This window comes from Sorex araneus, chromosome 11, assembly GCF_027595985.1.
Source record: "Sorex araneus isolate mSorAra2 chromosome 11, mSorAra2.pri, whole genome shotgun sequence".
NCBI classification, from domain to species: Eukaryota; Metazoa; Chordata; class Mammalia; order Eulipotyphla; family Soricidae; genus Sorex; species Sorex araneus.
Window position 1 is genome coordinate 3,851,829 of NC_073312.1, and position 27,667 is coordinate 3,879,495.

Here is a 27,667-nt window from a genome sequence, read left to right on the forward strand (position 1 = left end):
GCGCGGGGGGGCGCGGGGCGCGGACGGCCAGCCCGAGGCCTGCGCGCCGCTGCCCGGCGCCTCCGCCCGCCGCGGCCTGCTCGGGCCTGCGCCCCGCGTCCGTGCGTCCGCGTCCGTGCGTCCGGCGGGGCCTGCGCCCGGGCCGCCGGCTGGCAGGTAAAGGCCGGGCCGGGTCGGGCCGGGTCGGGCCGGGTCGGGCCGGGCCGGGCCGGGCTGGGGTGTCCGGGCGCACCTGTTGCGGCCGGCGGGACCCCGCGCGCCCCCCGCGCCGCCCGTTGGCGGGACCCCCGCGCCCCCGGCCGGGCCCCGCCGCCCCGCAGGGTCCCCGCGGAGGTGACCCGGGCGGGCCGGGCCCCGGGGCGCGCCGGGATCGCCGACCGGGGGGCGTCCTGCTGCCGGGGCGGGGGGGAACCGCAGCCTGGGGGGCCGGGGCCGCGCCCCTGCCCTCCCCGGGGTCGGCGATCGGGCCGGAGCCCCCGGGAAGGGGCGCGGGGGGCGGTAGGTTGCGGGAGGAACAAAGAGCAGCGAGCCCGGGGGACGGGACGCGCCCCCAGGCCAGCGCGGCTCGGGGGGCGCAGGCGGGGCCGGGTCCCCTGCGCCAGGTGATGCGGGGAAGATCCGGGGGGCCGCCGGGGGGTCGCGGCTCTCCGCGCTGGAGGCGTGTCGCCCCTCCGGGCTGGACTCAGCGGGGAGTCGCCTTCCCCCGCTCCCGCGCGCAGACTGTGGCTGGAGTGGGGGGGGCCGACCCTCGACCCCCACCGCCCTGGCTTCCCCCTCCCCGCTCGTGGCCGTCCGGAGCCCCCGGGGAAGCAGGGGAGGGGGCTTCTGCGCTCGGACCCAGGCTGACGCCCCGTTCAAGAGCTGGACCGAGCACCTGCCAGCCTGGAGCCTTGGCCCCTCTCGGGGTTCCCGGCACCTCCAGGAGTGAGTGACCCCTGAGCACAGAACCAAGAGTAAGCCCCGAGCGCCGCTGGGTGTGGCCCCCAAAATCAAAACTCAGATTCAGGCTGGAAAGCCCCCCCCTTCCTGGCGGGCGCCCTCATCGTGGAACTTGGGCCGGGAACGGGGGCCGGGAGGGGGCAGGGCGGTGCATGTTGAGACCAAAAGTATCTAAGCGAAAGTTACTTTAATCAAAATTTGATTGTGAGTCCAGCTCACTTGCCACTGGCAAAATCAGGAATTGGCCTCGTCCAAGACGCTGCGATGCTCACACGTAACTTGATTGGCAATGATCAGGTAGTGATTAGGGGAAAAAAAAAAAACAGAAAGAAAGAAAACGTCTACAAGGGCTTTCCACGCCCCCCCCCCCAGTAGAGGAGGAGGCCTGTGGATTGGGGAGGGGCGCGGTGGGGGGTAGTATTGGGCCCCTGACTGCGGTTCTGAGGGTCGGGATGCAGAGGTGCACAGGGCCTGCTTGAGGAGCTTGGCGTCAAGCAAGTTTTGCGTGGGAATATTTTAGGTCGTTGGTGATTTTGGCAGCTGGGACAGGTGCACTTGATTTTTTTTTTTTTCTTTTTGGGTCACACCTGGCAATGCACAGGGGTTACTCCTGGCTCTGCACTCAGGAATTACTCCTGGCGGTGCTCAGGGGACCATATGGGATGCTGGGATTCGAACCCAGGTCGGCCGCGTGCAAGGCAAACGCCCTCCCCGCTGTGCTATCGCTCCAGCCCCAGGTGCACTTGATTTTTATTGGAGGAGGAAGCGTGGGGGCGGACGGTGGGAGAGGGGACACAGCACCTGAGATGCCTGCGCCAGAGGCAGATTCTGCTTCTCTTCCTCAGGCCCCGGGTTCAAGGTACTCGGGAAAGTTCGGTTAAACGACTGAGAGGTACTCGCAGTCTCGGTCGGGATGTCCTTTATCACTGGAACACGTTTGCCCACGTCAGAAAGTCGCAGCTGGCTTAAAGGTTGCCCCTTTGGGGCGGGGGGGGGGGGGCGTTCTAAATTGTGTATTTATTTATTTCACATTTCGTGTGTTCAGGACGCTTGTTGGTGGTGGCCGGGTGAAAAGCCAAGACCTGACTTACCTTGTTTCCAAGCTCAAGGGCGGCTGGAATGGCGGCATCATTGTCGGGTTTTGCGGCACTAAGTGTAGCAAACCAACACAGACAAATGTAGCCTTTCTCTATCTTATTTAAATATCTTGGCCTTGGCCTTGTTAGAATTCAAGTAACTGTAGTAGAAAGTTTCTTACATGATTCAGTGTAATAAGGATTTTTTTTTTTTTTTTTTTTTTTTGCTTTTTGGGTCACACCTGGCGATGCTCAGGGGTTACTCCTGGCTCTGCACTCAGGAATTACCCCTGGCAGTGCTCAGGGGACCATATGGGATGCTGGGATTCGAACCTGGGTTGGCCGCATGCAAGGCAAAGGCCCTACCCACTGTGCTATCGCTCCAGCCCCAGGGATTTTTTTTTTAAGGACAAGTAACTTTCAAATTGGAGAACTTTTTCATTTTTTTGTTGTTGTTGTTGTTTTACTGGAGTTGAGGGGGGGTTTCTTCCCCTACCCCGAAATTCAGTCGAAGGAAGAAAGCGACTTTTCCATCTTCTCTGTTCTTTGTTCTCCAGCCCCTTCATGGCCGAAGTCGCTGGTCTCCGACCAGCTCCGGGCTCAGCCTTTCTGCCACGCGCGGAGCGGTGAGGCCTCGGGACACAGTCTGCCCTGCCCCCTGCCCACCTGCCTCCCGGCGCCCTGCCCCCCTCCCGTGGCACCAGCACACAGCTTTGCACTCAGCTCTCCGCTCTGCAGGTGGAGTTTCCTCTCGTTCTTGTGCGTGCGGAGTGGCCGTGGTTGGGTGAACGTTTGTGAAGCTGCTGTCACACGTAGGCGGGTTCCTGCTGTGTACGTGACCACTGAAGGTGCCCGTGGGTGACCCGGGTGCTTCCCGTGATGCACCTCGGGAAATGAGGTGCTTTGCTTTCTTCATGGATGGGGGAGGGGTAACAAGATGGGGGCGATTGTCTGAAGGTGTGGAATGTCTTTCACACCCAGGCGTAGAACAGTCGTCCACCGGCACGCGGAGTGTGTTAGATGCTCTGGACTTGGGGGTCGCTGTTAGAAGGGGTGAATCGGACAGGAGCTCTTGGAGTGGCAGAGCAGGAGGGCTTCCCGGTGGAGGGGCAGTGGGGCCCGTGCCCAGACATCCGCGAGCACCTCCTGCCTCCAGCCCCCTGGGTTGGGTGGAGAGCATGTGTTTGAGGGCACACCTGGGCTAGCGCAAAGACCCAGAGTTGAAGGCCTGTGGTTTTTATTCTGCGGGCTAATGGGAATGGTGGGGTCTGTGGCATCACCTGTTTCGTATTTGAAAGGGAGCCTTGCACGCGGCCGACCCGGGTTCGATCCCCAGCATCCCATATGGTCCCCCACGCACTGCCAGGAGTAATTCCTGAGTGCAAAGCCAGGAGTAACCCCTGAGCATCGCTGGGTGTGACCCAAAAAGCAAAAAAAAAAAAAAAAAAAGAAAAAAAAGAAAGGGAGCCAGAGGGAGGGTCATGGGTAAGGCACTGTGCCTTGGTTCTGTCCCTGGCGCCGCACGGACCCCTGAGCCCTGCTCGGAGTTAGCTCTGAGCACTGCAGGGTGCGGCCCCCAGACCAGAAACAGACGAAAAGAGCAGGACCCCTGGAGACAGGAGCTGGTAGCCGGCAGGCCGAGGGGAGAGGCAGGAACAAAGCAGGAAGCATCGGCCGTAGTAGGCGAGGAAACGTCCGCGTCCCTCTCGCTGCTGAGATGGCCGGTCAGAGACGGGTTGGGCACCTGAGGAGCCCGCAGGACCCCGGTGCTCCGGGCAGAGTGCTCTGCTTGCTCTGGAAACTGCGTGTGAGGGCAGGCCCCTCTCCTACACGGAGGGCAGGAAATGCCCCCGAGTGGCAGGTGGCGGCCGTCGTGTGCAGGCGTGGAGACCTGGGCTGGGCCTCGGTCCTCGGTCGGTGCTGGTCAGCCGGGGGCCGGCAGGTGTGCGAGGGCCAGTGGGCGCTGGCCCCGGGCGGTGTCCCGCTGTGGGTGTGAGCGTCTGAGAGGGCCTCTGGCACCTCCACCTTCTAGCAGTCTCGAAACAAGAAAGAAACGCTTTCGGGGCTGGAGCGAGAGCACGGCGGGGAGGGCGTTCGCCTTGCACGCGGCCGACCCGGGTTCGATTCCCAGCATCCCATAGGGTCCCTATGAAAGAAAGAAAGAAAGAAAGAAAGAAAGAAAGAAAGAAAGAAGAGAGAGAGAGAGAGAGAGAGAGAGAGAGAGAGAGAGAAAGAAAGAAAGAAAGAAAGAAAGAAAGAAAGAAAGAAAGAAAGAAAGAAAGAAAGAAAGAAAGAAAGAAAGAAACGCTTCCTTTCCGCCTTGCTCCAGAGGTTGTAGGGAAGGCCGGGACCCACCGCATGTGCCCGAGAGACAAAGGCATGCGAGAAGCGTCCCCTGGAGTTCCAGAAGGACAGAGCCGCTTCTCGGCGTCGGGCATACTGGGATCAGCACTTTCACGAGGCAGTTGGCCGTTTCGAACCCTGCTCTTCAGCGGTTTTCAGCCATTTCCCTGCCAGGGAAAATGACCCATTTTCTGGGTGGCTTCTTCCGGGCCCTCCTGGCCGCCCTCCCTGGCGCTGCGTCAAGTATTGCTTCATCCCAGAGCTGAGGCGAGCCCGTGTCCGCCCTGGCGAGGAGGATGCCGCCGCCGGGCCGCGGGCTCGACTGGGAGACAGACACGCCACCCGGAGCTGGCTGACTCGAACCCCGTTCCTGCAGGCTTTATTTCCTCATTTGGAAAGTTGGAAGAAGAGACTCCCCAGGGGTCCTGGAGAGTGTAGATGAGATCACCCAGGGAGTAGTGCCTGGGTCCGTGCAGCATCGGGCCTGTCCCCTGCACCCGGGAAAGGCTGATGGGCCGGACTCCCCGTGCCAGTCCACCTCGAGGAGAGGGCGGACGGGCTTCCCCAGGTGCCGTCTGCAGACCAGCCCCGACCCTGGGCGCCCCGGCCGGGGCTGCCTGAGGGAACTTCCTTGGGCGCGGTGCCCGTGCCGGGCTGGTGTCATTCTGCTGGTTTTAGCAGCAGCGCTTCCGGGAAGGAACGGGGGGGGGGGGGGCAGCCACGTTCTTTAACCAGCGTCTCACCTGCCGCTGACCGGCATTCGGAACAGAGCTGGTGCCAAGAGGGCTGGAGCGATAGAACAGCGGGGATGTGTGTGTGCCGGGTTCAATCCCCGCCCCCCTCCGCCCATCGAGTCCCCTGAGCCCCGCCAAGAGCAATCCATGAGCCACAGAGACGTCAGCCCGGAGCACACCACTGGGTGTGGCCCAAAACAAACAACCAAAACCAACAAAAAAAAACCTTCAGAACTGGGGGAGCTCAGAGCTGGGGTTGTGACTGTCACGCGCCCCCGTCTGCCACTCCCGCCCACCTTTCACTAAGGGGGCGCTGGGGGCAGGAAAGGAAAGAAGAGCTGGTTTGAAATGCTGACTCAGAATTGTGACGGTTCTTGGCGCTCAGTCCCTTGTAATACCCCCCTGACTTCACCTGACTCCGTCTGCCAGGTGGGGCGCGGCGGGCACCCGCCAGTAATGTGCCTGCCGTCTCGTTTCACGGACTCCCGGGCAGGCGTCGGCCTTCCTCCTCTCTCCGGAGGGTGGTATGGGGTTATTGGGCCGGCCCCAAATGCATGCACGTGACCAAGACATCATTCTTGATCTGGCAGTCCGGTTTTATTGAGGTTGGGGAAATTTGGTCCCTTGTTTTCATAGTTGCCTGCTTACAAGTTAAATTAGAGTCACCGTGAGTGGCAATTTTTTAATTTTTTTGTTTTTCTTTTTGGGACACACCCAGCGATGCACAGGGGTCACTCCTGGCTCATGCACTCAGGAATTACCCCTGGCGGTGCTCGGGGGACCATATGGGATGCTGGGATTCGAACCCGGGTCGGCTGCGTGCAAGGCAAACGCCCTCCCCGCTGTGCTATTGCTCCAGCCCCCTGAGTGGCAATCTTTGGTGAATTATGCAGTCGACAATCTTTCAGTTGTTGATCATGAGCTTGAAGAGGGCCAGAGCAATCGCACAGTGGAGAAGGTGCTTTGGCTTGCAGTGGCCAACCCGGGTTCGAGCCCTGGCACCCCAGCCGGTCTCCCGAGCTCCACCAGGAGTGACCCCGGAGGGCAGAGCCAGGAGTAAGTCTGAGGCAACACCAGTTGTGGCCCCAAAAAACAAACCAACAGATAAACGTAGCTTGAAGAGGAGCTGGGGGTGGAGAGGACAGCTCGGGGCAGGCAGTGTACCGCGTCCAGTCCCCAGCCCCGAGTGTCCCCTGAGGACCCCCCAGTGCCGTCCTGAGGGGCCCGAGCAGCCCCTGGGCCTTGGGGCTCACCGCCAGCTGTCGCATGCCACCGGCGTGGACCCTGCGCCCGCTCTCCCCCGGCCTGTGGTAGACACAGCCCCTGCAGAGGCCGAAGGACACTTTATACGTTGTATCTTGAGCAGCAGGACGCCTGCCTCTCTGCTGTCCCTTATTTGCAATACTGTTAGATTCACCAAAGGCCCAGGCGGCCTTGGTCGGTCCTGGGTGGCAACTAGCGGGAAACGCTGCTGAGTGAGGAGGTGTGCATGCCGGCCGGCCGAGTCCCGGGGCCGGGCCTCCGGAGACGGGCAGCAGGGGCCCTTGGAGGGCTCACACTCCTGGCTCCGTCCCCGTGGCCGGCCGGGCCGTGCAGACGTGTCTAGAGCATCCCTGCCGAGTCCGCTCAACTGGTTTCAGAGGTGTCGGCGGTGAGCGGGCTGGAGGGGCGGAGACACCTGCCAGGAGGTGGACGTTGGAACCCGGGTTTGGGGGGCGGCCCCGAACCGTGAGAGCGAAGCTGGGTGCCGAGGCCCGGTTCTGTTCTCGGAACTGGCCTTCTGGGCCGTGATGGATGGTGCGTGTGCCCGTGAGGCTCGGCTCACCTGGGCACCTCCCGGGCTCGGGGCAGGCTGGGCCCGTGGGCGCCCCCGGGGCGACGTTGGCTGTTCTGGCTCCCAGAGTCACAGGGCGGCAGGGCCCAGGGCAGCGAGGATGTCGCCACGGCCTTTCTGGTGCGGCATCGAGGAATCCCGTGGCTTCTCCCAGCGGGGGCCATGCAGGGGGAGTGCCCCCCACCCGGGGCATGACCCCGACCCCCCGGAGTGGGCGGAGGGTCTTACCTTCCTCGTGGGGAGGGGCAGAAAATGAGGAGAAGCTTCCCACGCCTGCTGGCAGTAAGAAGGGGCGTTTCCCCCCCCACCCGAAGGTAAAGCCGTCCTGGGGTTGCACCTCCACAGCCCCCCGTGGAACTGCAGGAACTGCACCTCGGCAGCGATGCGTGCGTGGGAGGAGGGCCTGGGAGGAAGAATTCCCACGCAGCAGGACGGCCCGGGTTCTCAGGGACACGCCCGCTGCCGCCCCCGGCTCAGTGAGGAGCTGTGCGCAGCCCCGTGCCCGCGCCTTTCGGGGTGACACTCGGAGAACTCCGCCTGGTGCCGCGTCTGAGCTGGTCGCGTCTGGCTGTGAATTCCGGCCCCTGGTCAGCCATGTCCGGGCTGCGCTGTCCTGCCGTGTCCTTCCGCGGGCCCTCCCGGGGGCTCTAGTGCCGGCTGGTCTAGATTCCTAGGCAGCTCTCAAGGTTTCCCTCCCCTGCCCTCCCTTCCCTCCAGCAGGGTTCAGGGGGCCCGGGGACCCCTGGCTGCTCAGTGTGCGGACCCCATGGTACTGGGGATTCCCCGGGCTCCCCCACCAGTGCTCGGGGGTCTCGAGGGCCACACCTGGTGATTCTCAAGGGACTGGGTGCCAGGGATCGAACCAGAGGCTGCCACTTGTAAGACGCTCGCCTGGCCCTCTGGACAGTTCTCTGAGCACTGTGGCCCAGAGCCTGCCTGACCCACAGGCAGCTTTGCCAGCTCCTCACTGACGGGAGCCCGCGCTGACCCCCACAGGCGACAGCCCATCTGCAGGTGGATTCTAAGGCCGGTCTTCCGGGGGTCACACGCTAACAGAGCGGTGTGAGGGACACGGACTAACCCGAGCTGGTTTGGGCTTTGTTGTCCTCTCCCCTGCCCTCCTCCCTCAGCTGGCCGTTGTGAAGAGCCGCGGTCCCGCCCTGCTGGGAGAAAGACCCCCTTGTGGGTCGCCTACGGGCTAAGTCACTGCGGTGTATTTTGCCACTTCTTGGTACCTTCTCATTTGTTTCAAAAGGTCTCGACAAAGACCTTGTCTTTCACTGCTTCCTAAAGCCAGAAATCGCAAGAAATACGCGAGAAATTTCTGGGTTGACCACACACACAAAGGATGTTGTTGGTTCAAGTCAGCCGTGGCCGCAGCTGGAGAGAATAACCCCCACCTCACTCTGGACTCTCTAATACTCTCCGTTCAGCCGCGGGGCCGGGGAGGGGGCTGGCTCTGCTCCGGGCGCGCGGCTCACCTTCCTCCGTGTTTTGCAGCGTGGCTGACCTGCAGCCGAGCACCCAGAGGCGAGCGGCGTCCCCGGCGGGAGGAACGCGGCTCGGGGACCCCCGCTGGCCTGGCCCTTGAATGAGGTCCCGCCGCCGCCAGGGGCAGCCCGAGCCGGGGAGACCCCGTGCAGCTGGCCAGGCCAGCCCCGGCCGTGCCGGGCGCGCCTCCCCCACTTCTCCGGCCGGAGGATGTGCGGCGCCGGCGGGCGCTAGCTCGGAGAAGATGGACGCGGAGGAGCCGCCCTGCGCCAGCTCGTCGCCCGAGAAGCGCTACTTCCCCGACTCCCTGGACTCCAGCGACGGCGGCGAGGACGGGGCGCTGGCCTGCGAGGACCTGGAGCTGAACCCCTTCGACGGGCTCCCGTACTCGTCGCGCTACTACAAGCTCCTGAAGGAGAGGGAGGCGCTGCCCATATGGAGGGAGAAGTACGCCTTCATGGAGCACCTGCTCCAGAGCCAGGTCGTCATCATCTCGGGGGACGCCAAGTGCGGCAAGAGCTCGCAGGTGAGGGCCCGAGCCGCAGCACTGCGGGGAGGGCGTTGGCCTGGCACGCGGCCGGCCCGGGTTCGATCCCCGGCATCCCATACGGTCCCCCGGGTACCGCCAGGAGTGATTCCTGATGAGTTGCAGAGTCAGGAGTAACCTCTGAGCATCGCCGGTGTGACCCTAAATGAAAAAAAAAAGGAAAAAGAGCTCATTGGTGAGGGGACGCCTCTCGGGGTCACGGGGACAGTGGGTGAGGGGACGCCTCTCGGGGTCACGGGGACAGTAGGTGAGGGGCTGCCTCTTGGGGTCACGGGGACAGCAGGTGAGGGGACACCTCTCAGGGTCACGGGGACAGTAGGTGAGGGGCTGCCTCTTGGGGTCACGGGGACAGTAGGTGAGGGGACACCTCTCAGGGTCACGGGGACAGCAGGTGAGGGGACACCTCTCAGGGTCACGGGGACAGTAGGTGAGGGGCTGCCTCTTGGGGTCACGGGGACAGTAGGTGAGGGGACACCTCTCAGGGTCACGGGGACAGTAGGTGAGGGGCTGCCTCTTGGGGTCACGGGGACAGTAGGTGAGGGGACACCTCTCAGGGTCACGGGGACAGCAGGTGAGGGGACGCCTCTCGGGGTCACGGGGACAGTAGGTGAGGGGACACCTCTCAGGGTCACGGGGACAGCAGGTGAGGGGACGCCTCTCGGGGTCACGGGGACAGTAGGTGAGGGGCTGCCTCTTGGGGTCACGGGGACAGCAGGTGAGGGGACACCTCTCAGGGTCACGGGGACAGCAGGTGAGGGGCTGCCTCTTGGGGTCACGGGGACAGTAGGTGAGGGGACACCTCTCAGGGTCACGGGGACAGCAGGTGAGGGGCTGCCTCTCGGGGTCACGGGGACAGTAGGTGAGGGGACACCTCTCAGGGTCACGGGGACAGCAGGTGAGGGGCTGCCTCTCGGGGTCACGGGGACAGCAGGTGAGGGGACGCCTCTCGGGGTCACGGGGACAGCAAGTGAGGGGACGCCTCTCGGGGTCACAGGGACAGCAGGTGAGGGGCTGCCTCTCAGGGTCACGGGGACAGCAGGTGAGGGGCTGCCTCTCGGGGGCAGGGACAGCAAGTAAGGGGACACTTCTTGGGGGCGGGGCACAGTAAGGCAGCCTCGCTGACTAGTGACATGTGGGGCGGCGCCCACAGTGTTACCCGTGCTGAGAAGGCCGCTGCGTTTTCCCCAGGATTCTAGGGAAAAGGAAAAAGAACACTGATTGTTTTGCTCACGCATTATATTGACCCCAGCTGGGTCACATCACTCGTACAATTCTCGTTCTGTTGTTTATTATGTTTGATTTTTGCTGCTACGTCTGCTTGAAATCCTTTCCTGGGGGGGCGCGGGGCAGTATCCCGACAGTGCTCAGGGACCCGGTGGTGCTCAGGACGGCGTCCTGCAGTGCTCGGGGGACCCTTGGCCGTGCTGGGGACTGACCCAGTGTCACTGCGCGCCAGGCGAGCACCTTAACTTGGGCTCAGTCTCCACTAACCGCCTCGTCAGCCTCTCCTGGTTCAGGACCAGGCAGTGTCTGGTCTGTCCTCGCCTCCTCCCCGCCCCCACCCCGTCATGTGAAGCCTTCCGGGGCCTGTGGAGCTGTCCAGGCGCCCTGCGCAGCCCCTCCCGGCAAGGTGACCCCGCGACATGGCCCCTGCCTGCCTCTCCCCCGGGCTCCTCCAGCCCTGTCGCCTCCCTCGTGCCTTCACTGTCCTACTGGCCCTGCCTCCTGGCCCCCTGGTGCCACCATCATCCCCGAGCTCCGCGCCCAGCCTCTGACGCTGCTCAGGCATCCAGCGCCCCCCTCCCGGTGTGTTACTTCTCCGTGCAGAGTGCTCAGCCCGAGCCCTCTCTCCCGCGAGCACGACATCCCGTCCCTGCCAACCCCCGACAGAGCGTCGCCCAGCTCCGCCGCTCTCCGTGGCTCACGGGAAGATCAGGGCCCGTGGGGGGACCGCCGGGGGCCGGCCGCTTTGCTGTCTGTTGTTTGGGCTCTGGGCCGCGCACGGCTGCGTTCAGGGCTTGTTCCTGGCTCGGAGCTGCCCGCCGAGCGCGTGCCCAGGCTGGGCTAGCCCCGCACATTGCTGGTCTCCATATGGTTTCGCAGAATAGTGTTTGATGCCTCCGCCAGGGATTCTGGGTAGTGGAGCCTGGGGAGTCCCGCACTGGGAGAGAATGAAGAATTAGGGAATGAGGGAGATGGGACATTTTCTGTGAATTCACAGGTAGGTGACCCCGCGACGGGTCACCGATTACGAGAATTTTAAAAGCATTGCTGGGAAGTAGAAGAAATTAATCATTTCACCCGATACATGCTTGCAGGTTACCGGGATTATTTGGAAATGGAAACAAGTCTCTACCCACTGGGCTTCCCTCCTCCTGGAACTGGGGGCGGGGGGGCGGGGGGAGCAGGCCAGCTGCATCAGATGCCGCTTGACAGCGCGAGGGTTAGCTGGGCCTGGGAGACTCTGGAGACGGAGCCTGTGACGCAGCCACCTGAGTGACTCACCCCGTCCCTTCCTCCCGCAGGGGAAGCCAAGCTCAGAGGAGTGGGCACGTCAGCTGCCAGGGTTAGCTGGGGGTCCGGGAGACTCGGGGGCACATCGCTGCCAGGGCCCGCACGCCCGCTGTCCCCGCCCACCAGCCCCTTACTATAGCACCTGTAAATACTTTAGATCGATGGTTTTTTCACTTTGGAATAAATTACTTAAAGAATACATCTAATAGCACAATTTAGGAGCGATAGCACAGCGGGGAGGGCATTTGCCTTGCATGCAGCTGACCCAGGTTCGATTCCTCCGCCCCTCTCAGAGAGCCCGGCAAGCTACCGAGAGTATCCTTCCCGCATGGCAGAGCCTGGCAAGCTCCCCGTGGCATATTCGATATGCCCAAAACAGTAACAACAAGTCTCACCGTAGAGACGTTACTGGTGCCCACTTGAGCAAATCGATGAGCAGCGGGACGACAGTGCTCCCGTGCTGCTCTCAGATGGTAGCACACAATGGACCGACCCTTTCTACTGCCACACAGAACCAACCCGTTCATCCAGATCTGGAAAAAGTCAATTCCAAGGTTATTTTTGGGTAATTTATTTCAAAAATCCTCTTCATTGAAAATGGTTTATAGTGGGCTATAAACTGCTCCCGTATGTCCCCCAGAGCCTGCCAGGAGTGACCCCTGAGCACAGAGTCAGGAGTCAGCCCTGAACACCGAAGGGTGTGGCCTAAAAAAAAATTGTTGATCTAGAAACCATTTTCATCTGATTTTTGGGTTTTCGTCTTGGGGCCCACCTGGTGGTGCTCAGGGGTTACGCCTGGCTCTGCCCTTAGAGGCTCCCTCCTGGCGGGGCCTGGGCGACCCTGTGGGATGTCGGGGGCGGGAACCGGGTCAGCCGCACGCAAGGCAAGTGCCCTACCCACGGCGCTCCTGCTCCAGCCCACTATAAACCATTTTTTTTTTCTTTTTGGGTCACACCTGGCGATGCACAGGGGTTACTCCTGGCTCTGCACTCAGGAATTACCCCTGGTCGTGCTCAGGGGACCATATGGGATGCTGGGATTTGAACCCGGGTCGGCCGCGTGCAAGGCAAACGCCCTACCCACTGTGCTATCTCTCCAGCCCCATAAACCATTTTCAATGAAAAGGATTTTTGGAATAAATTACCCAAAAGTAACCTTGGAATTGACTTTTTCCTTATCTGATGAATGGGTTGATTCTGTCCCTGGGTTTATTTTTCACAGTATTTAGATACCGAGTGCCAGTATTTTGTAGCTTTTAATACCAGGAAACCAAGTAGCCTTATCTGGATACTTTGTTTTGACCATTAAGATTGACATGTAGTGCTTTTCCGCTGAGTCACCTTCTCCACCTGGACGGTGCTTAACGTTTCCTTGAGCCAACAGTGGGCGGGAAGAGCGATATTCCGATTGCGCTTTTCTTGTGAACAGAGAAAAAAATAATTACCTGTAAGTAGATTCATGTTTCCAGAAACACAGCTGAGGTCAAATATTTTTTGTTTGCTTTGGGGTCACGCCTCCTGGTGTTCAGGGCTCACTCCTGGCGAGGCCGGGGGTCCCGCCTGTGTCGCCAGGATTCCCTGCGTCTGGGTCCCGCCTGGCGTGTTCTCCCGAGAGGTTCCACCCAGGCCGCCCTCCCGGGGGTCCCGCCCGCGCCCACCGGCCTCACTCTCGGGCCTGCAGGTGCCGCAGTGGTGCGCCGAGTACTGCCTCTCCGTCCACTACCAGCACGGCGGGGTGGCCTGCACGCAGGTCCACAAGCAGACCGCCATCCAGCTGGCCCTGCGGGTCGCCGATGAGATGGACGTCAACATCGGGCACGAGGTGGGCTACGTGATCCCCTTCGAGAACTGCTGCACCAGTGAGACCATCCTGAGGTGGGTCGGGCCGCCCCCGCCTTCTGCCCCTCCCAGTGTGCCGGGCTGTGAGGACGCCAGCCTGACCGCGCCCGCGGGGGTGGGGTCCTTGCAGTTTCTCTAGGCCCCAGTGACTGGCCCCACAGCCTTTGAGGTGGGGGCTGCCCCAGGGGCACCTCCTGAGGTTCCTTGCAGGACGCTCTGGACATGCTGCTCGCTGGGCCCTAAGGCCCGGCCGGCCCAGGCCTCCTGGTCAGCTTGGGGGCCCTCCTGGGGTGGGTGTCTGCAGGGGAAGCACCGGTACATCCTGGCTCCCGTGCCCAGGGCCTCGGCAGTCCCTGGCTTCCTACTGCCCGTGCCCGTCCCAGGGCTCCCGGCACTGTCCGTGTCCGTCCCGGCACTGTCCGTGTCCGTCCCGGCACTGTCCGTGTCCGTCCCGGGGCTCCCGGCACTGTCCATGTCCGTCCTGGAGTTCCCGCACCCTTCGGTGGCTCCGGTTGGTGGCCAGCGCCTCCTCCTGCCTTTGGCTTGTGGCCTGGTCACTCTGCGGGTGTCCGGGGCTCCACACAGAAGAAAGCAGGAGAGAAAAAGGGGCCATGGCAGCCGTTTCGGCAGAGCAGCGCCCCCCGGAGGCCGCATCCGGCCCTGCAGGTGGGGGGCAGGCGGGTGCTTAGCAGACCCGGGGCAGACCCTGGCCCAGGCCTGCCCGAGACCCCAGCACAGCCGAGGGAATTGTGCGCTGCTTCCCCTCACACTCGAGGGCCCGCGGCCCCCGGCAGCAGGACACGCCGTGCTGGCCGCTCCCTGTCCTGCCGCGAGGCACAGCGGACGCGCCGGCCCGGTGGCTCCCGTGGGCTGGGCTGGTGGCAGGACCCTCTGCCTCTCCGAGTCCTGGTCCCAGGGGCCACGCGGGGCCGAGCGTGAGGCACGTCTGCCTCTGCGGGAGGCGTCCCGGGCCCAGGAAGGGCTGCCCCATCGCGCCTCTGGCAGGGTGGCGGGGCGCTCGGGGAGATCCGCACTGACCGTGCCCTCCCCCCGCCCCCCCAGGTACTGCACGGACGACATGCTGCAGCGGGAGATGATGTCCAGCCCCTTCCTGGGCAGCTACGGCGTCATCGTGCTGGACGACGTGCACGAGAGGCGCATCGCCACGGACGTGCTGCTGGGGCTGCTCAAGGACGTGCTGCTGGCACGGCCCGAGCTGAAGCTGGTCATCAACGCCTCCCCGCGCCTGGCACCCGCGCTGCGCGCCTACTACGGGCCCGTGCCGCTCCTGGAGGTGCGCAACCAGAACCCCGTGGAGGTGGTGCACGTCGGCGATGCCCACGGCCACTCCCTGCAGCCCGCGCTGCGCCTCATCTTCCAGATCCACCGCTCGGGCGAGCGCGGCGACATTGTGGTCTTCCTGGCCTGTGAGCAGGTGGGCGGCCGCCTCGCCGGCCAGGGGAGACGTGGGCAGGCTGGGGGGGCGGTGCGGGGGAGCCCGGGGACACTCACCAGCTCCCGGCACCTCCGGGCCAGGCTCGCTGGCAGCAGATGGGCTCGTGCCCAGAGTTTGGCCCCTCAGACGCCTCCCCGGGGACCAGGAGCGTTGGCGGGAACTGAGGGCAGTAACCTCAGCACCTGGTGGTGACGGAGCCAGCAAGTTTCCACGGGGGTGTGGGGAAGAGGGGCCCCGGCCGCCCTCTCCGCTTCCTTCCCCACTCCCACCCCCTTTCCTCCCCCCTCACCTTCCTTCCCCATTGCTCTCTCCCCCTCCCTCCTTCCTTCCTTCCCACCTTTCTTCCTCACTCCCTCTCTCCCGCCTCCCACCCTGCCCTCCTCCAGTCCGACTGCAAAGACCTTTCTTTCGCGACATGAGGCGTCGGTCTCGCTTAGAGTCCTGGAAGCAAGGGGCCAGTCCGGCTCCGGTGCTTTTCCTTGCAGGGATCAGGCCCGCTGCTGGCCCTGCGCTTGGGGCTCCCTCCTGGCGGTGTGCAGGGGCCCGGACGAGGTCCTGGGTGGGAAAAGCGCAGGGCGCACACAGGGCCTTGCGGCTGTGAGACACCGGGAGGGCCCCCGCGCTCCCGTGCCCTGCCGTGCGGCGTGTTAGCGTGACTTCCACAAGGGCCCGGGCGCGACTTTTAGTGGCCTGTGCCTCTGCGCCGCCTTTCCCGGGAACCTGGGGGCTGCTGTCGGCCCCTCGGTTCTCCGCCTTACAGCACAGTGGAGCAGCGCTCAGGGAACTCTCTTCCCGTCTGCCGTCCTTGGGGGTGAGAAAGTCCAGCGAGCTAGGACAGAAGCCAGTGCAGGGGACGGGGGCCCAAAGCCAGGACACGGCTAAGAAATCGTGGTCAGCGACCGCAGAGGAAGGTCCCCCTCCCGTGTCGTCTTTGCTGAGACGCGCAGATGACCCAGGAGGCCGCCCCCACCTGCCCCGCGGGCGCCAGGGCAGCCGTCTCGGCGTGTGCTTGAGTCGGACGTTGCGTGAGGCAGTCCAGTTGTCCATGGCGTCCCTGGTCCTCGTCAAAGATCGTTTGTGCCTTTGCTTCCTTCAGGATATTGAGAAGGCCTATGAGATCGTCTGTCGAGAAGGGTCAGACTTGAACCCCGACCTCGGGGAGCTGGTGGTGGTGCCGCTGCTGCCCCAGGAGAGGTGCCCGCTGTTCAAGCCCGGCGAGGAGCCGGGCCAGCGGGGGCGCCGCGTGGTGCTGACGGCCAGCCCGGGGGAGTCGCTCATCTGCGGCCACTCCGTGCGCTTCGTGATCGACGTGGGCGTGGAGAGGCGGAAGGTGAGGGCCGGGCTCTGAGGCCGGGCGCCCCGAGCCGCGTGACCTCGACCCGTGTGTCTGCAGGTGGTGACGGGCGTCGGGTAGGGTGGTCCTGAGGACGTCACCACCTCAAGCGTCTTTTGGCTGTTTTCGCCCTGGACCTGGCAAAGCTCACTCTGGTTTCTGAGGCTTGTCCTTGGATTGTGTGTTGTGTTAGGGCTGCACCCTGGGTGCTCGGGGGTCGCCTGGGCAGTGCCCCGAGTCAGACCCGGGCCCGTGTGTGCTGTGCTTGCCCCCGGCCTCGGTGCTGATGTTTTCACTTGCCCATTTATTATCTGGAGGGGGAAATTAGAAACCACCTTTTCACAGGTGATTTACCGGAAGTGAGTTCCAAATAAACTGAATTTACCATCAGGGAATTTTTACTTCCTACTTGGCGTGATAAGATTCTACCTTACAATTTTCAAACTTCTATCGCCACATTAAAGTTAAAAGAATAGGAAAGACAGAAGTAGGGTTATCCGAGATGCGCAGGGACAGCGGGATGGCAGAAATCGTAGCATCTAAGAACCGGGTGGCGCCGGGCCACAGGAGGACCCCAGCCGCAGCTCACCCGCCCCGAGACGCCAGCACCGCCCTGGGCCGAGCAGCGACTGTCCCACACGGGTGCCCGGCCTCTCCTCCAGGCCCGCTGCCCGGGCGATGGCGCAGCTGCTGTCGGTGGACGCACATCCACATGCAGGCAGGGAAGGCCAGGGAAAGCTGTGTGTGTGTGTGTGTGTGTGTGTGTGTGTGTGTGTGTGTGTTTTGCAGGCAGGGAAGGCCAGGGAAACAGCTGGGTGTGGGTGTGGGTGTGGGTATATGTGTGTACGGAGTCTGGCCGGGGCCAGGTGTGTGTGTGTCTGTGTGTGTGTGTACCGGGTCTGAGTCTGACCGGTGTGTGGGTGTGGGTATATGTGTGTACGGAGTCTGGCCGGGGCCAGGTGTGTGTGTGTGTGTGTGTGTACCGAGTCTGGCCAGGGCCAGGGGTGTGTGTGTGTGTGTGTGTCCAGGTAAAGAGCTGTGTGTGTGTGTGTGTGTACACCGAGTCTAGACCAGGCCCCCTCCCCAGCCCGTGTGTGTGTGTGTGTGTGTGTGTGTGAGACCAGCCCCCACCCCCGAGTGTGTGTGTGTACACTGAGTCTAGACCAGGCCCCCCCCAGCCCAGGTGTGTATGTTTGTGTGTGTGACCAGCCCTCCCGCCCCAAGTGTGTGTGACCAGCCCCTTCCCCCGAGTGTGTGTGTGTATGTGTGTGACCAGCCCCCCCGCCCCCAAGTGCCTGTGTGATCGTGTGTGTGAGACCAGCCCCCGCTCCCGAGAGTGTGTGTGTGTGTGTGTGTGTGTGTGTGTGTGTGTGTGTGTGTGTGTGTGTGTACACCGAGTCTAGACCAGGCCCCCCCCAGCCCAGGTGTGTGTGTGTGTGACCAGCCCCCTGCCCCCGAGTGTGTGTGTGTGTGTGTGTGTGTGACCAGCCCCCCGGCCCCCGAGTGCCTGCGTCCGGGCACTGGCACGCGTCTCTCTCTCTCTCCAGGTGTACAACCCTCGAATCCGAGCCGACTCGCTCGTCCTGCAGCCCGTGAGCCAGAGCCAGGCCGACATCCGCAAGCAGATCCTCAGTGCCTCGTCGTCAGGTAGGGGCGCGCAGACCCTCTCCCCGGCCCGGAGGCCGCCCCCCGGTGACCGCCTCGCCCCCTGCTTCCAGGCAAGCTGTTCTGCCTGTACTCGGAGGAGTTCGCCGCCAGAGACATGCTGCCCCTGAAGCCGGCCGAGGTGCAGGAGGCCAACCTCACCAGCCTGGTGCTGTTCATGAAGCGGGTGGACATCGCCGGCCTCGGCCACTGCGACTTCATGAACAGGCCAGGTAGCGGGCCCGAGCTCAGGCAACGCCGCCCCCCAAGTGGGCTCCGTGACAGCGGCCCGGCGGCCCCCATGGTCTGCGGCCAGCCCCCCGGGGCCGTGGGAGCACAGGCAGAGTGCGGGGTGGGGGACCTTCCTCGGAGCCTCCCCGCCCCTGTGGACCGCTCCCCTCCGCCAGTGATGGTCTCCGGCCCCCCTTCTGCCCGGGGCTCGCGCCCTGGGGCACTTGGGGAGCAGGTCCCCCTCCTGGGGGCGCTCCAGGGCCCTCCGTGTCCTCACTGCCACCCCAGGGCCGGGGGGGCTGCTGCAGCCTGTGCCTGTCTGCTGGCGCCTCCACGGGGGGGGCGGGGCCTAGGGGCCCTGTCTGCTCCCCGGCGGGCAGGCGTGTCACCCCTCGGCTGGGGGCACTAACTGGGCTGTGTCTGGGACTCCCTGGCCCATAGATGTGTCGCCCCTCCCATGGTTGGGGGCACCGAGTGGGCGTGGCCCCTGGCAGGTAGATGTGTTCCCCCGCCCCCGTGTCTGTGCCCGCCATGGGATGGAGCGAGCGGCCACCCCTGCATGTCCATCTTGTCCTCTGCATCCCCACTGTCCTCCCGGACTCGCGTCCCCCGTGACCCCCTTTTCGTCCTTCCTGGGACCTCAGGTCAGCTCTGTGCGGGGGAGACTCTGGCAGAGACCCTCGGTGACGGCGTGGGGCGTCTCCTCACGGCAGCCTGCAGCCCCCCCTCCCCGCCTTCTGGTGTGTCCCAGGCTCCCAGCCCCCGTCACTGCCCCGTCCCCTTCACCCCTTCACCCTGGGCGTTGGGGTAGGGTGAAAGACAGGAAGTGGAGCAGACAGCTGGGGCAGCCGTGGGCAGAGCAGGGCGGTGGCGCCGGGCTGAGCCACAGGCAGCCCTGGGCAGGAGCCACGCCCACACCCGGGAACACGCGTGGCCCTTCCTGTCAGACCCGTGGCCCCCTTGTCCATCACGTGTGCCTCTTGGGGGGTCCGGGCTGGCCGCAGTCATGAGTCTCACGCCGCCTCGGTCTGAGGGGCTGACGTCTCCCTGGGGTGGGGGGGGTCCCTGGAAACGTTCCCGGGGGGCCAAGACCCTTGTGGGGCCTGCTCAGAAGTGGGCCCCGTCTGCAGCCTCTCGGGGCGCGGGCTCACTGCCCTGGGGCGCCCCTCAGCCCAGTGCTCCCCCCAGCCCCCGAGAGCCTGATGCAGGCGCTGGAGGACCTGGACTACCTGGCCGCGCTGGACAACGACGGGAACCTGTCCGAGTTCGGCATCATCATGTCCGAGTTCCCGCTCGACCCGCAGCTCTCCAAGGCCATCCTGGCGTCCTGCGAGTTCGACTGCGTGGACGAGATGCTGACCATCGCCGCCATGGTAACAGGTGGGCGCGGCCCGGCCCCAGCCCCGGCCCCGCAAATGCACAAACCGGCCGTCGGCCGCAGAGTAACACGTCCTTGGAGGGGGGGCGCAGGCGTGACCCCCCCCACCCCGCGCCCCCTGTGGCCTCCTGAGCAGTCGGGGACGAGTCCCAGGAACAAAACGGCCCCCTCCCACGCAGGAGACCCGGGGGTGGTTTCTCGGGGCTCCCCCAGTGGGGGTCTGTGCTCGGACCCCTTCCTGCCGCCGGGCCTCGCCCTCGCCGCGGTGACCAGTAGGACTCGGACTCTGCCGGCCCGGGCTGACCTCAGGGCCTTGCGTCTCCAGCCCCGCCCTGCTTCTCGCACCTGCCGCTGGAGCCCGAGGCAGGGGCCCCGCCGCGCTGGAGGATGTTCCTGCACCCCGACGGGGACCACTTCACCCTCATCAACGTCTACAAGGCCTTCCAGGACACGGCCCAGAGCTCCGCCAGCGAGCGTGAGTGCGCCCTCCTCCCGGTCCTGCCCGGACCCCGCCAGCCTTGGCGGGAGCAGAGCCCCGGGACCCCCACACGCCCTCTGATGGCGCCCTGTCCTGCCCCTGGGGCAGGGGAGGACACAGGCCCTTAGTGTCCCCGACTGACACTCGCCCGGGAGCTGCAGAACAGCCCAGGGCCCCGAGGCCCAGCTCGCAAGAAGGGAGCGGGTGGTGTGTGGGGGTCTCGGGCCATGAAGTGAGGGGCCCCTGTGCGGGCAGTGGGGCAGTGGCCGAGCTCAGGGGCCTGATCTGAAGGGCAGTCGGGGGTCCCTGGACGCTGCAGGGAAGCCAGAAGCCCCGGGCACCGCTGTGCCCAGGGACAGGCCCTGGTGGCTGGACGGCCCGAGCAGACGGGCAGGGTGGACGCAGGCCTCGGCCCACACAGCCCCAGGACGGCCTTCCCCGGGGCTCAGTGGCGTGACGACAGGCCTCGGCGCCCGAGCACAGGGCTGGCTGGAGGGTGGTCCGTGCCTCCTGCCAACCGGCAGCTGGCCAGAACAGACATGGGGGGCACCCCCGGGCCGGGCTGCCCCCCGCCCGCCTTCCCAAGCCCCTGTGCCTCCCGGCAGACTGCGTGGAGACGTGGTGCCAGGACCACTCCCTCAGCTGCTCGGCGCTCAGGACGGCCGAGGCCATCCGCGCGGAGCTCGTGGAGATCATCCGGCGCATCGAGCTGCCCTACGCCGCGCCCGCCTTCGGCTCCCCCGAGAACACCCTGAACCTCAAGAAGGCGCTGGTGTCCGGCTTCTTCATGCAGGTGAGCGGCCCGCACGGACAACGGCCACTCCGCGGGGAGGGTCCCCGGGCGGCCCCTCCAGGGTAAGCCCGAGCCCAGAACTGCCCGCGGGGACCAGAGAGGGGTCGTGAGCAGAGCCCGGCCGGGCAGGACTGTCCTCCCGGTGCCCTCCCCGGCCTGGCACCACGCGAGGGCCAGAGACCCCGCTGGTGGCCTTCCCGGCCTGAAGCCGGGAGGCGGGGCTGAGCCCTTCTTCCCCAAAGCCCCTTCCTGCCCGGTCCGCCCTCTCCCGACCCACACGCCCCCACCGCCCGCAGATCGCGCGGGACGTGGACGGCTCCGGCAACTACCTGATGCTGACGCAGAAGCAGGTGGCCCAGCTGCACCCCCTGTCGGGCTACGCGGTCACCAAGAAGATGCCCGAGTGGGTCCTCTTCCACAAGTTCAGCATCTCCGACAACAACTACATCCAGGTCACCTCGGAGATCTCCCCGGAACTGTAAGCCGGGCAGAAACCCACTCCTTTGTTTCCCTTCGGGGCCACCCCGGCTCTGGCGGTGCTCGGGAGTCGGGGAGGGGCCATGTGGGACGCTGGGATGGTACCAGGCGCCCTCTCCCCCCTGTACCACGGAACCGCCCGTTCCTTCGGGACTCCTACCGGAGGCCGACATAGATAAAACACGAAGAGGCTTGGCCTCCCTATCAGACCTTCCCACTGGCGCCAACCTGGGTGGGCGATGGGCTGGCCCGGGCGGGTCTCCTCGGGTGCTGCCTGGGCAGGGGGGAAGCGGGCTGCGGAGACCGTGCGCGCTGCCTGGGGCGTGACCGAGCAGGAACAAGGGGGGCTCCTTGGCCACGGGAGAGCGGGCACAAGGCCACGCACGTGCCGAGTGCAGCCGCTGCCCTGGGGCCGTCGCAGGGACCCGCCGGGCGGCTACGGACAAGCCGGCCGGGCTGCCAGGGCAGGGGGTGGCAGGCGCCTCCCTCAGGCGCCCACACGGCTGTCGCCACTGTCCCGTGTGGAGGGCCGAAGTGTGGCCCCCGAAGGCCAGCGCCACGGGGCCTGGGAATGGCATGCGGCAGGGACGGGCCCGGACGCGAGGGCGCCCCGCAGTGACCGCGAGCCTCGTTCCTCGTTCCTCCAGGTTCATCCAGCTGGTGCCGCAGTACTACTTCAGCAACCTGCCCCCAAGCGAGAGCAAGGACATCCTCCAGCAGGCCATGGACCACCTGTCCCCGGCGGCCTCGGGCAGGAAGGAGCCGGGCGTGTGTGAGCCAGGCCCGGATGCCCCCGAGCAGAGGTGCACGGTCCAGTGACCAGCCCTCCTGCCCACGCAGGGGCCCACCCAGGACAGTCCCAGAAAACTAACTTTGTATAGTATTTAAAAATAAAATAGACTTTTTATTGTGTTCTTTAAGTTAGTACGTGGTTTTTCCCTCCTCGGAAGGCCCTGACCAAACATGATTGGATCAAGACGGAATAGCGAGTTTTTCCATCACAGACACTGTCGCAGACACAGACACGGGTGCGAACCCGCCCTCCTCTGCAGAGGCTGTTCAGGACGTGGCCCCGTTCCTGTCTCCGGCGGCCTCCTGCCCGGTCACACGGCCAGGTGCTCCTGCAGCGCGCCCATGATCTCCCCCATGCTGTCGCCCGGCACCACCATCACGGTCCGCAGGGGCTTCAGGGGCGCGTCGCCGAAGGCCCAGCGGCCTCCCAGACACGTGTCGCCGTCCTGCACCGGGAAGCTGAACTTCAGGAGCGCCTTCTGCAGCAAACACCGCCACGGGTTACTGGGAGCGAAGCGGGCACAGCTACTGCAGCACCAGCCCCGCTGGGCCCTCCCCGGGCGCCCGCAGGACACCCACGTCGCTGCTGCCACCACCGCCACGCCTGCGGCAACTCTGTCACCCCGGCTGACCTCACTGACCCCACGTCACGAAGACATTTCCCGCCACCGTCTGTCCCGGCCACCAGTTTCCAAACTGGCTTGAAGGTGTCTTTAGAAGGGCTGAAGCGGCAGCGCAGGGGTGAAGGTGCTGGCCATGACGCAGCCACAGGGTCCCCTGAGCACTGCCATGAGTCACCCGAGCTCAGCCCTGACACAGCCAGGTGGGGCTCCAGAACCAAATCCAAAAGGGCTTTTCCTGTTCGCTTTTTGGGTCACACCCGGTGATGCTCAGGGGTTACTCCTGGCTCATGCACTCAGGAATCACCCCTGGCGGTGCTCAGGGGACCCTATGGGATGCTGGGAATCGAACCCAGGTCAGCGTGTGCAAGGCAAACGCCCTCCCCGCTGTGCTATCGCTCCAGCCCCCCAAAAAGGGCTTTTTGAAGACAGGAAGACAGGCACCAATCGGACCGGCTTATAAAACACTCGTCTGCTTCCTCAAACGGTCTCGGTGCAGGAACGTCAACACTGACGTTTACCGGCCGCTCTCTCCTTCCTGAAGCCAAGGTCCAACCCTCCACAGAGCGGTGTCCCCGCCTCCCGCCAACACCACACTCCCCCGCTGACGGACACCCCCCCACCCCCCCGTCTCCCTTCTGGTGGGGAGAGGGAGATGGCATGAGCCTCTGTCCTCGGGCACCAGGTGGCCCGGGAGGCCGCACGGGGAGCAGGGCCACAGATGGGCTCGGGGTCCCCAACCCCGACGGGGTGACGTACGCCTCTTGAGGTCGTGAGCCCACAGTGGCCCGGCCAGGCCTGCTGGGCGGGAGGAGAGCGCAGGGCGTGGGACACATACCTCATAGAAAAACTCTTCCTCGGCGTTGGCGAACCTGAGCTCCTTGTCGGGGCCACCCGGCCTCTGCCCGGCGCCGTCCTTCCCGGCGCCGTCCTTCCCGGCGCCCACGAACGTCTTGCTGATGAGGAGGTAGAAGTGGCACTTCCCGCACGGCTTGTTAGTCCTCTGCGCCTCGGCGAGCTCTTTCCTGCAAGGCAAGCGCCCAGTTGGCTTGGGGCCAGCGACACCCAGCACCCAACACAGCCCGGAGACCGGCCAGGCCCCATCGGGCTCCGCGTGGGTGGACGGCGACATCTGGGCAGTGGCCAGTGCGCTCTGAACTGGCCACAGCAGCACTCTGGAACAGGCAGGGAAACACGTAGCAACTCAGAGCAGGGTCAGGGTCAGCCCACACCCCTGCTCTGCCCGTAGAGCGCTGGAGGGAGCACAGGCTGCGGGAGCACCGCAGGAGGGAGCACGGGCTGCAGGCTGGGGGCAAGGGGCTGCCCCCGAAGCTACAAGGCTCCCCGAGCACCACCAGGTGTCCCCCCAACCCAGCTCAGGAACAAGCCAACCCCCAACCCCCAAACCATCCCCGAAACAAGGGCACCGGCTTTACCAGGTGCCATGGGAGCACGGAGTCACTGAGGCCGGCAGCGACCCAAGACCACACCAAGCTCACCCCGAATTCACCCCTGCAGAGGCCAGCCCCCGAGTCCCCGCCTGCCTTCCTAGAGGGTCCCCACCCCGAGCCCCTGCCGTGTAGGAAGGAGACGGGTGACAACCAAAGGACCTTCCCTGAAGGGCACCAGGGCCGCTCTACAAAGCTCGACCCCGGGCACCCAAGCCCCGAGGCCACTCAGAGCAGAGCCCGAGGAGAACCGAAGCTGGGCCCCTCGCGGGGAAGACACGGCTAAGCAGCCCAGGGCTGAGGGGCCGCCGGCCGTCAGGGAGGGGGCAGCTGGGCCCGAGGGGCAGCTCGGGACGAGCACTCAGGTTCCCCTCCGGTGTCTGCACAGCGGTCCCTGGCACGTCCCGCCCTCCCGCCCGTGCCGGCGGGCCCCTGCTTACTGCAGCTGCTGGTGCATGGGCAGGGCCACCTGCGGCGGCACGTTCAGGAAGCGCTCGCTCAGCAGGAGGCCCACGGGCCGCGCCGTGTCGCGGAGGAGCCGCTCCAGCTGCCGGGCTGTGCCCTCCTCGCCGTGCTGCCGGCAAGCCCCGAGCAGCAGCTCCTTGATCTGCTCCGCGCACTGGGTGTCCTGCGGGCAGAGAAGCAGGGGGCGGCTGCAGGGGGCTCCGGTCACCACATGCCCTCAGCAGGACGCCCCAGTTCCTTCCACACCCACGGGCGAGCTCACCGACCCATCTGGCGTCCACGTTTGGTCAGAGCATGAGTCGGCAGATTGTCCCCGACTGAAGCCAGCCCGCAGGGCACACGCCCCTCGCTGCCCTCCCTGGGCCCGGCTCTGCGTCACCTTCTCCCACCGGGTCCCCTTTGTGCCCAAGCCCAGGTGGCCTAGGAAGGACGCTGTCCCCAGGGACGCCTACTGGTAAGGCAGCACACCTCTGGAACCCTCTGCACAGGCCCTGCAGCCTCTCTGGCCCCGACGTCGGCGGCAAGGCGCCCGCACAGGAGGGAGGGACAGACCGGGCGCGTTCCCTAGGGCCGGGGGCCGCCTGCTGGGAAGGTCCCTCACCGCTGCCGAGGGGCTCTGGCCCCAGGAGCGTCTGGACACTGACCTTCCTTTCGGTGAGGTTGAACAGACTGATGAAGCCGAAGATCTCCTCCTCGTCCCCTTCCCCGTCGCTGTCGTCCGAGACCTCTGTCTGCTGCGCGAGGAGGGAACGCTTTGGCTCGCGCAGGGGGCGCAGTGGCCAGGGCGGCGCGGGGGGCAGGGCTGGGGGGGGGGCGCCTACCTTGATCACGCTGCCCACGTGGCTCTGCTGGACCAGGAGCTCGGTGAGCTGGGCCGTGTTCACGGGGGCCTTGAGGAACAGCTACGGAGGGAAACACGGTTCACACGTGACCCCGGCCGCCTCGCCCGCAGGACCCTGGACATCCGGGTCGGGGGCAAATCACGACAGGCCGACGACGAGACCAGGAGCTTTAGAAGGTGGCCCCAACGCTGCTGGAGCGACAGGACAGCGGGCGGGGCAACCGCCTCGCACATGGCCGACGAGGTTCTATCCCGGCACCCCAGAGGGTCCTCCGAGCACCACCAGAAGTGACCTGAGTGCAGAGCCAGGAGTCAGCCACGAGCACCCTCGGGTGTCACCCAGAAAGTAACCCCAGGAAGAAAGGGAAGGTCAGGAGCACTGAAGGCAGCGGTGACGCAGGACTGGAGGGGGGTGGGGAGAGGCGGGTCAGAGAGCCCAGCCTGGCACCAGGCAGAGGGACGGGGAGGCGCAGCGGAGGGGAGGGTGTGCCCCGGGGAGTCTCCCACCCGAGGCTGCTGGAACTGCCCGACATCGGAGACCAAGGAGAGAACCGAGGAGAGCTGCAGCAAAGCGTGGAGAAGGGCAGAGGGGAGGCGCAGGGGGGGAGGCAGAGGGGAGGGCAGAGGAGGGGAGGAGAGGAGAGGTGCAGAGGAGACAGAGGGGGACAGAGGGGAGGCGTGGAGGGAAGGAGAGGGAAGACGCAGAGGGGAGCAGAGGGGAGGCACCCTGGGCCAGGAGGCGGCAGCTGGGGACCGGGGCATCTAGGGAAGGGGACCGAGGCCCCCAGGAGGCCTTCGCCCCAGGACAGAAGATTCTTCTGGAAGGCAGCACACGGGAAAGGGCACCCGACAGGCCAGACATGGGGGGGGGCTCAATGGTCTGGGCCGGGGTCAGCGGCCCGCACCTGTCCTGTCCGTGTGAGGCCCGAGCCCGACACCCAGCACCCGCCTCCCCACCAGGGTCCCCACCAGGGCCACCCCCAGTGCTCGGCCGGCGAGCGGCCCGGCACCCCAAGGAAGGCGGTACCTGCTGGAGCAACTTCTTGATCCCGTCATAATCGACGTCTGAGATGGCGTAGGCTTCAAATTCAACGTTCACTTCCTGCGAGTGACGCGGAGGGGCCATCAGGGGGGCCGGCGGGTGCACGGTTACAGCCCCCGACCCCACGATCGAGTCCCGCAGGCAGAACGGGGACTGGAAAGAGGCGCCCACAACGCGCCGTCCTAGGGTCCAACAGGCCACTGCGGCCATCCACATGGACAGAGGGCCGCCAGGAGGCCCAGGGGGCGCCGCTGGCAGAGTCCCTGCATCCCCGTGGACGGGGCGACCGGGACGGGCAGTGCCAGCCATGAGGGGTGCCATGGGGCTGCGGCACACCCAGGATGATGCTTCAGTTCCGGGACTGGACTTCGGGGCTGGGGGGTGAGCGCTGGCACGTCCAGAAAGACGGGACCAGGGGCTGGCCAGGAGTTAGGACAGGCCGTCTCGGAGTCCCAAGGGCCAGGGTCCCGGGGGTCACGTGCCACGCACGGGGATTCTCCTCCAGGAGACCCCCCCCCACCTCCAGGAGCACCTCACTGGGGAGCCCGCTGCGGGAGGGGAGGGCGGGGCGGAGGGCAGGACCGGGGCGCGAACAGCGGGGCTGGGTCAGCACCCGGGGAACGCGCAGCGCGGGGGGGCCGGGTGAGTCTAGAGGTGGCCCCCACCGCCCAGGGGCATGAGGGCCAGCTTCGCAATCCGGGGTCCCCGAGACAGATGAAGCCCTGGGGGGAGGCGGGGGCCGGGAAGACCCCGGGCGGGCGGGGGGCGGGCAGAGGCCGGGAGACCCCGGGCGGGCGCGGGCTCAAGCCCGAGGCGACGGGAACAAACAGCGGCGGCGGCGGCGCGTGTCCGGCCCGGGGGCCCCACCTCGCCCACGGCCTCGTCGTCCTCGTCGCTGTCGTCCTCCTCGCCGCTGTCGTCCTCTCGGTCGCTGTCGCCCTCGTCGTCCTCGGCCTCGGCGTCCTCGAGCTCGTCGCGGCGCGGGGCCGGGGCGCCGGGCGTGCGCGGAGCCTCCTCGCCCAGCGCGCGCCGCTTGGGCCTGGACGCCATGTTGCCGCCGCCACTGCGCCTGCGCGGCCGCCGCGGCCCGACTTCCGGGATCGTCGACTTCCTGGATCGCCCAAACGGCAGAGGGGGCGACGGAGGCCGCGAGGGGACATCGCGCTGGGCCTGCGACCACCCCATCACTCCGGCCGCACTGGACACCCCGTGGCCTCACCTCCACATCTTAACGGGATCCCTAACCCGCCTGTTTTCCTCCCGCCATTCCTAACTTTACTCTCCCCAGCTTACAACCCCCCCTCTGCGTAGTGGTTCGGCCCTTCTCGGGTCCCGGTGCTCAGGGTGTTGCG

At 65.4% G+C, this 27,667-nt stretch overlaps 2 protein-coding genes across 2 annotated transcripts; one reads left to right on the forward strand and one right to left on the reverse strand.

The window, feature by feature from the left end:
• Positions 1–18: 18 nt before the first annotated feature.
• Positions 19–22,027, forward strand: DHX32 (DEAH-box helicase 32 (putative)). Its single transcript, XM_055118727.1, has 12 exons — positions 19–156; positions 8,427–8,943; positions 13,160–13,353; positions 14,380–14,752; positions 15,870–16,103; positions 17,654–17,753; positions 17,825–17,983; positions 19,170–19,361; positions 19,685–19,834; positions 20,443–20,630; positions 20,927–21,108; positions 21,755–22,027. Exons 2-12 carry the CDS (start codon positions 8,518–8,520, stop codon positions 21,924–21,926), a joined length of 2,370 nt encoding a protein of 789 aa, XP_054974702.1. The 5' UTR covers positions 19–156; positions 8,427–8,517; the 3' UTR covers positions 21,927–22,027.
• BCCIP (BRCA2 and CDKN1A interacting protein) lies at positions 21,991–27,600 on the reverse strand. The gene is made up of 7 exons (XM_004617800.2): positions 27,183–27,600; positions 26,301–26,375; positions 25,254–25,334; positions 25,077–25,166; positions 24,408–24,595; positions 23,358–23,544; positions 21,991–22,378 (listed from the first exon to the last, which is right to left on the reverse strand). The coding sequence occupies exons 1-7, from the start codon at positions 27,498–27,500 to the stop codon at positions 22,211–22,213; spliced, it is 1,107 nt and encodes a 368-aa protein (XP_004617857.2). The 5' UTR covers positions 27,501–27,600; the 3' UTR covers positions 21,991–22,210.
• Positions 27,601–27,667: the final 67 nt, after the last annotated feature.

Bases quoted from the DNA above. Each gene is read 5' to 3' on its own strand.
- DHX32 (XM_055118727.1), top strand. From the start codon at position 8,518: ATGAGGTCCCGCCGCCGCCAGGGGCAGCCCGAGCCGGGGAGACCCCGT. The intron at 13,354-14,379 runs GTGGGTCGGGCC...CCGCCCCCCCAG, and splicing joins ACCAGTGAGACCATCCTGAG to GTACTGCACGGACGACATGC. The intron at 14,753-15,869 runs GTGGGCGGCCGC...TGCTTCCTTCAG, and splicing joins TCTTCCTGGCCTGTGAGCAG to GATATTGAGAAGGCCTATGA.
- BCCIP (XM_004617800.2), bottom strand. From the start codon at position 27,500: ATGGGGTGGTCGCAGGCCCAGCGCGATGTCCCCTCGCGGCCTCCGTCG. The intron at 26,376-27,182 runs GTGGGGCCCCCG...CGTCACTCGCAG, and splicing joins ACGACGAGGCCGTGGGCGAG to GAAGTGAACGTTGAATTTGA. The intron at 23,545-24,407 runs GTAAGCAGGGGC...CTTGCCTTGCAG, and splicing joins CCCATGCACCAGCAGCTGCA to GAAAGAGCTCGCCGAGGCGC.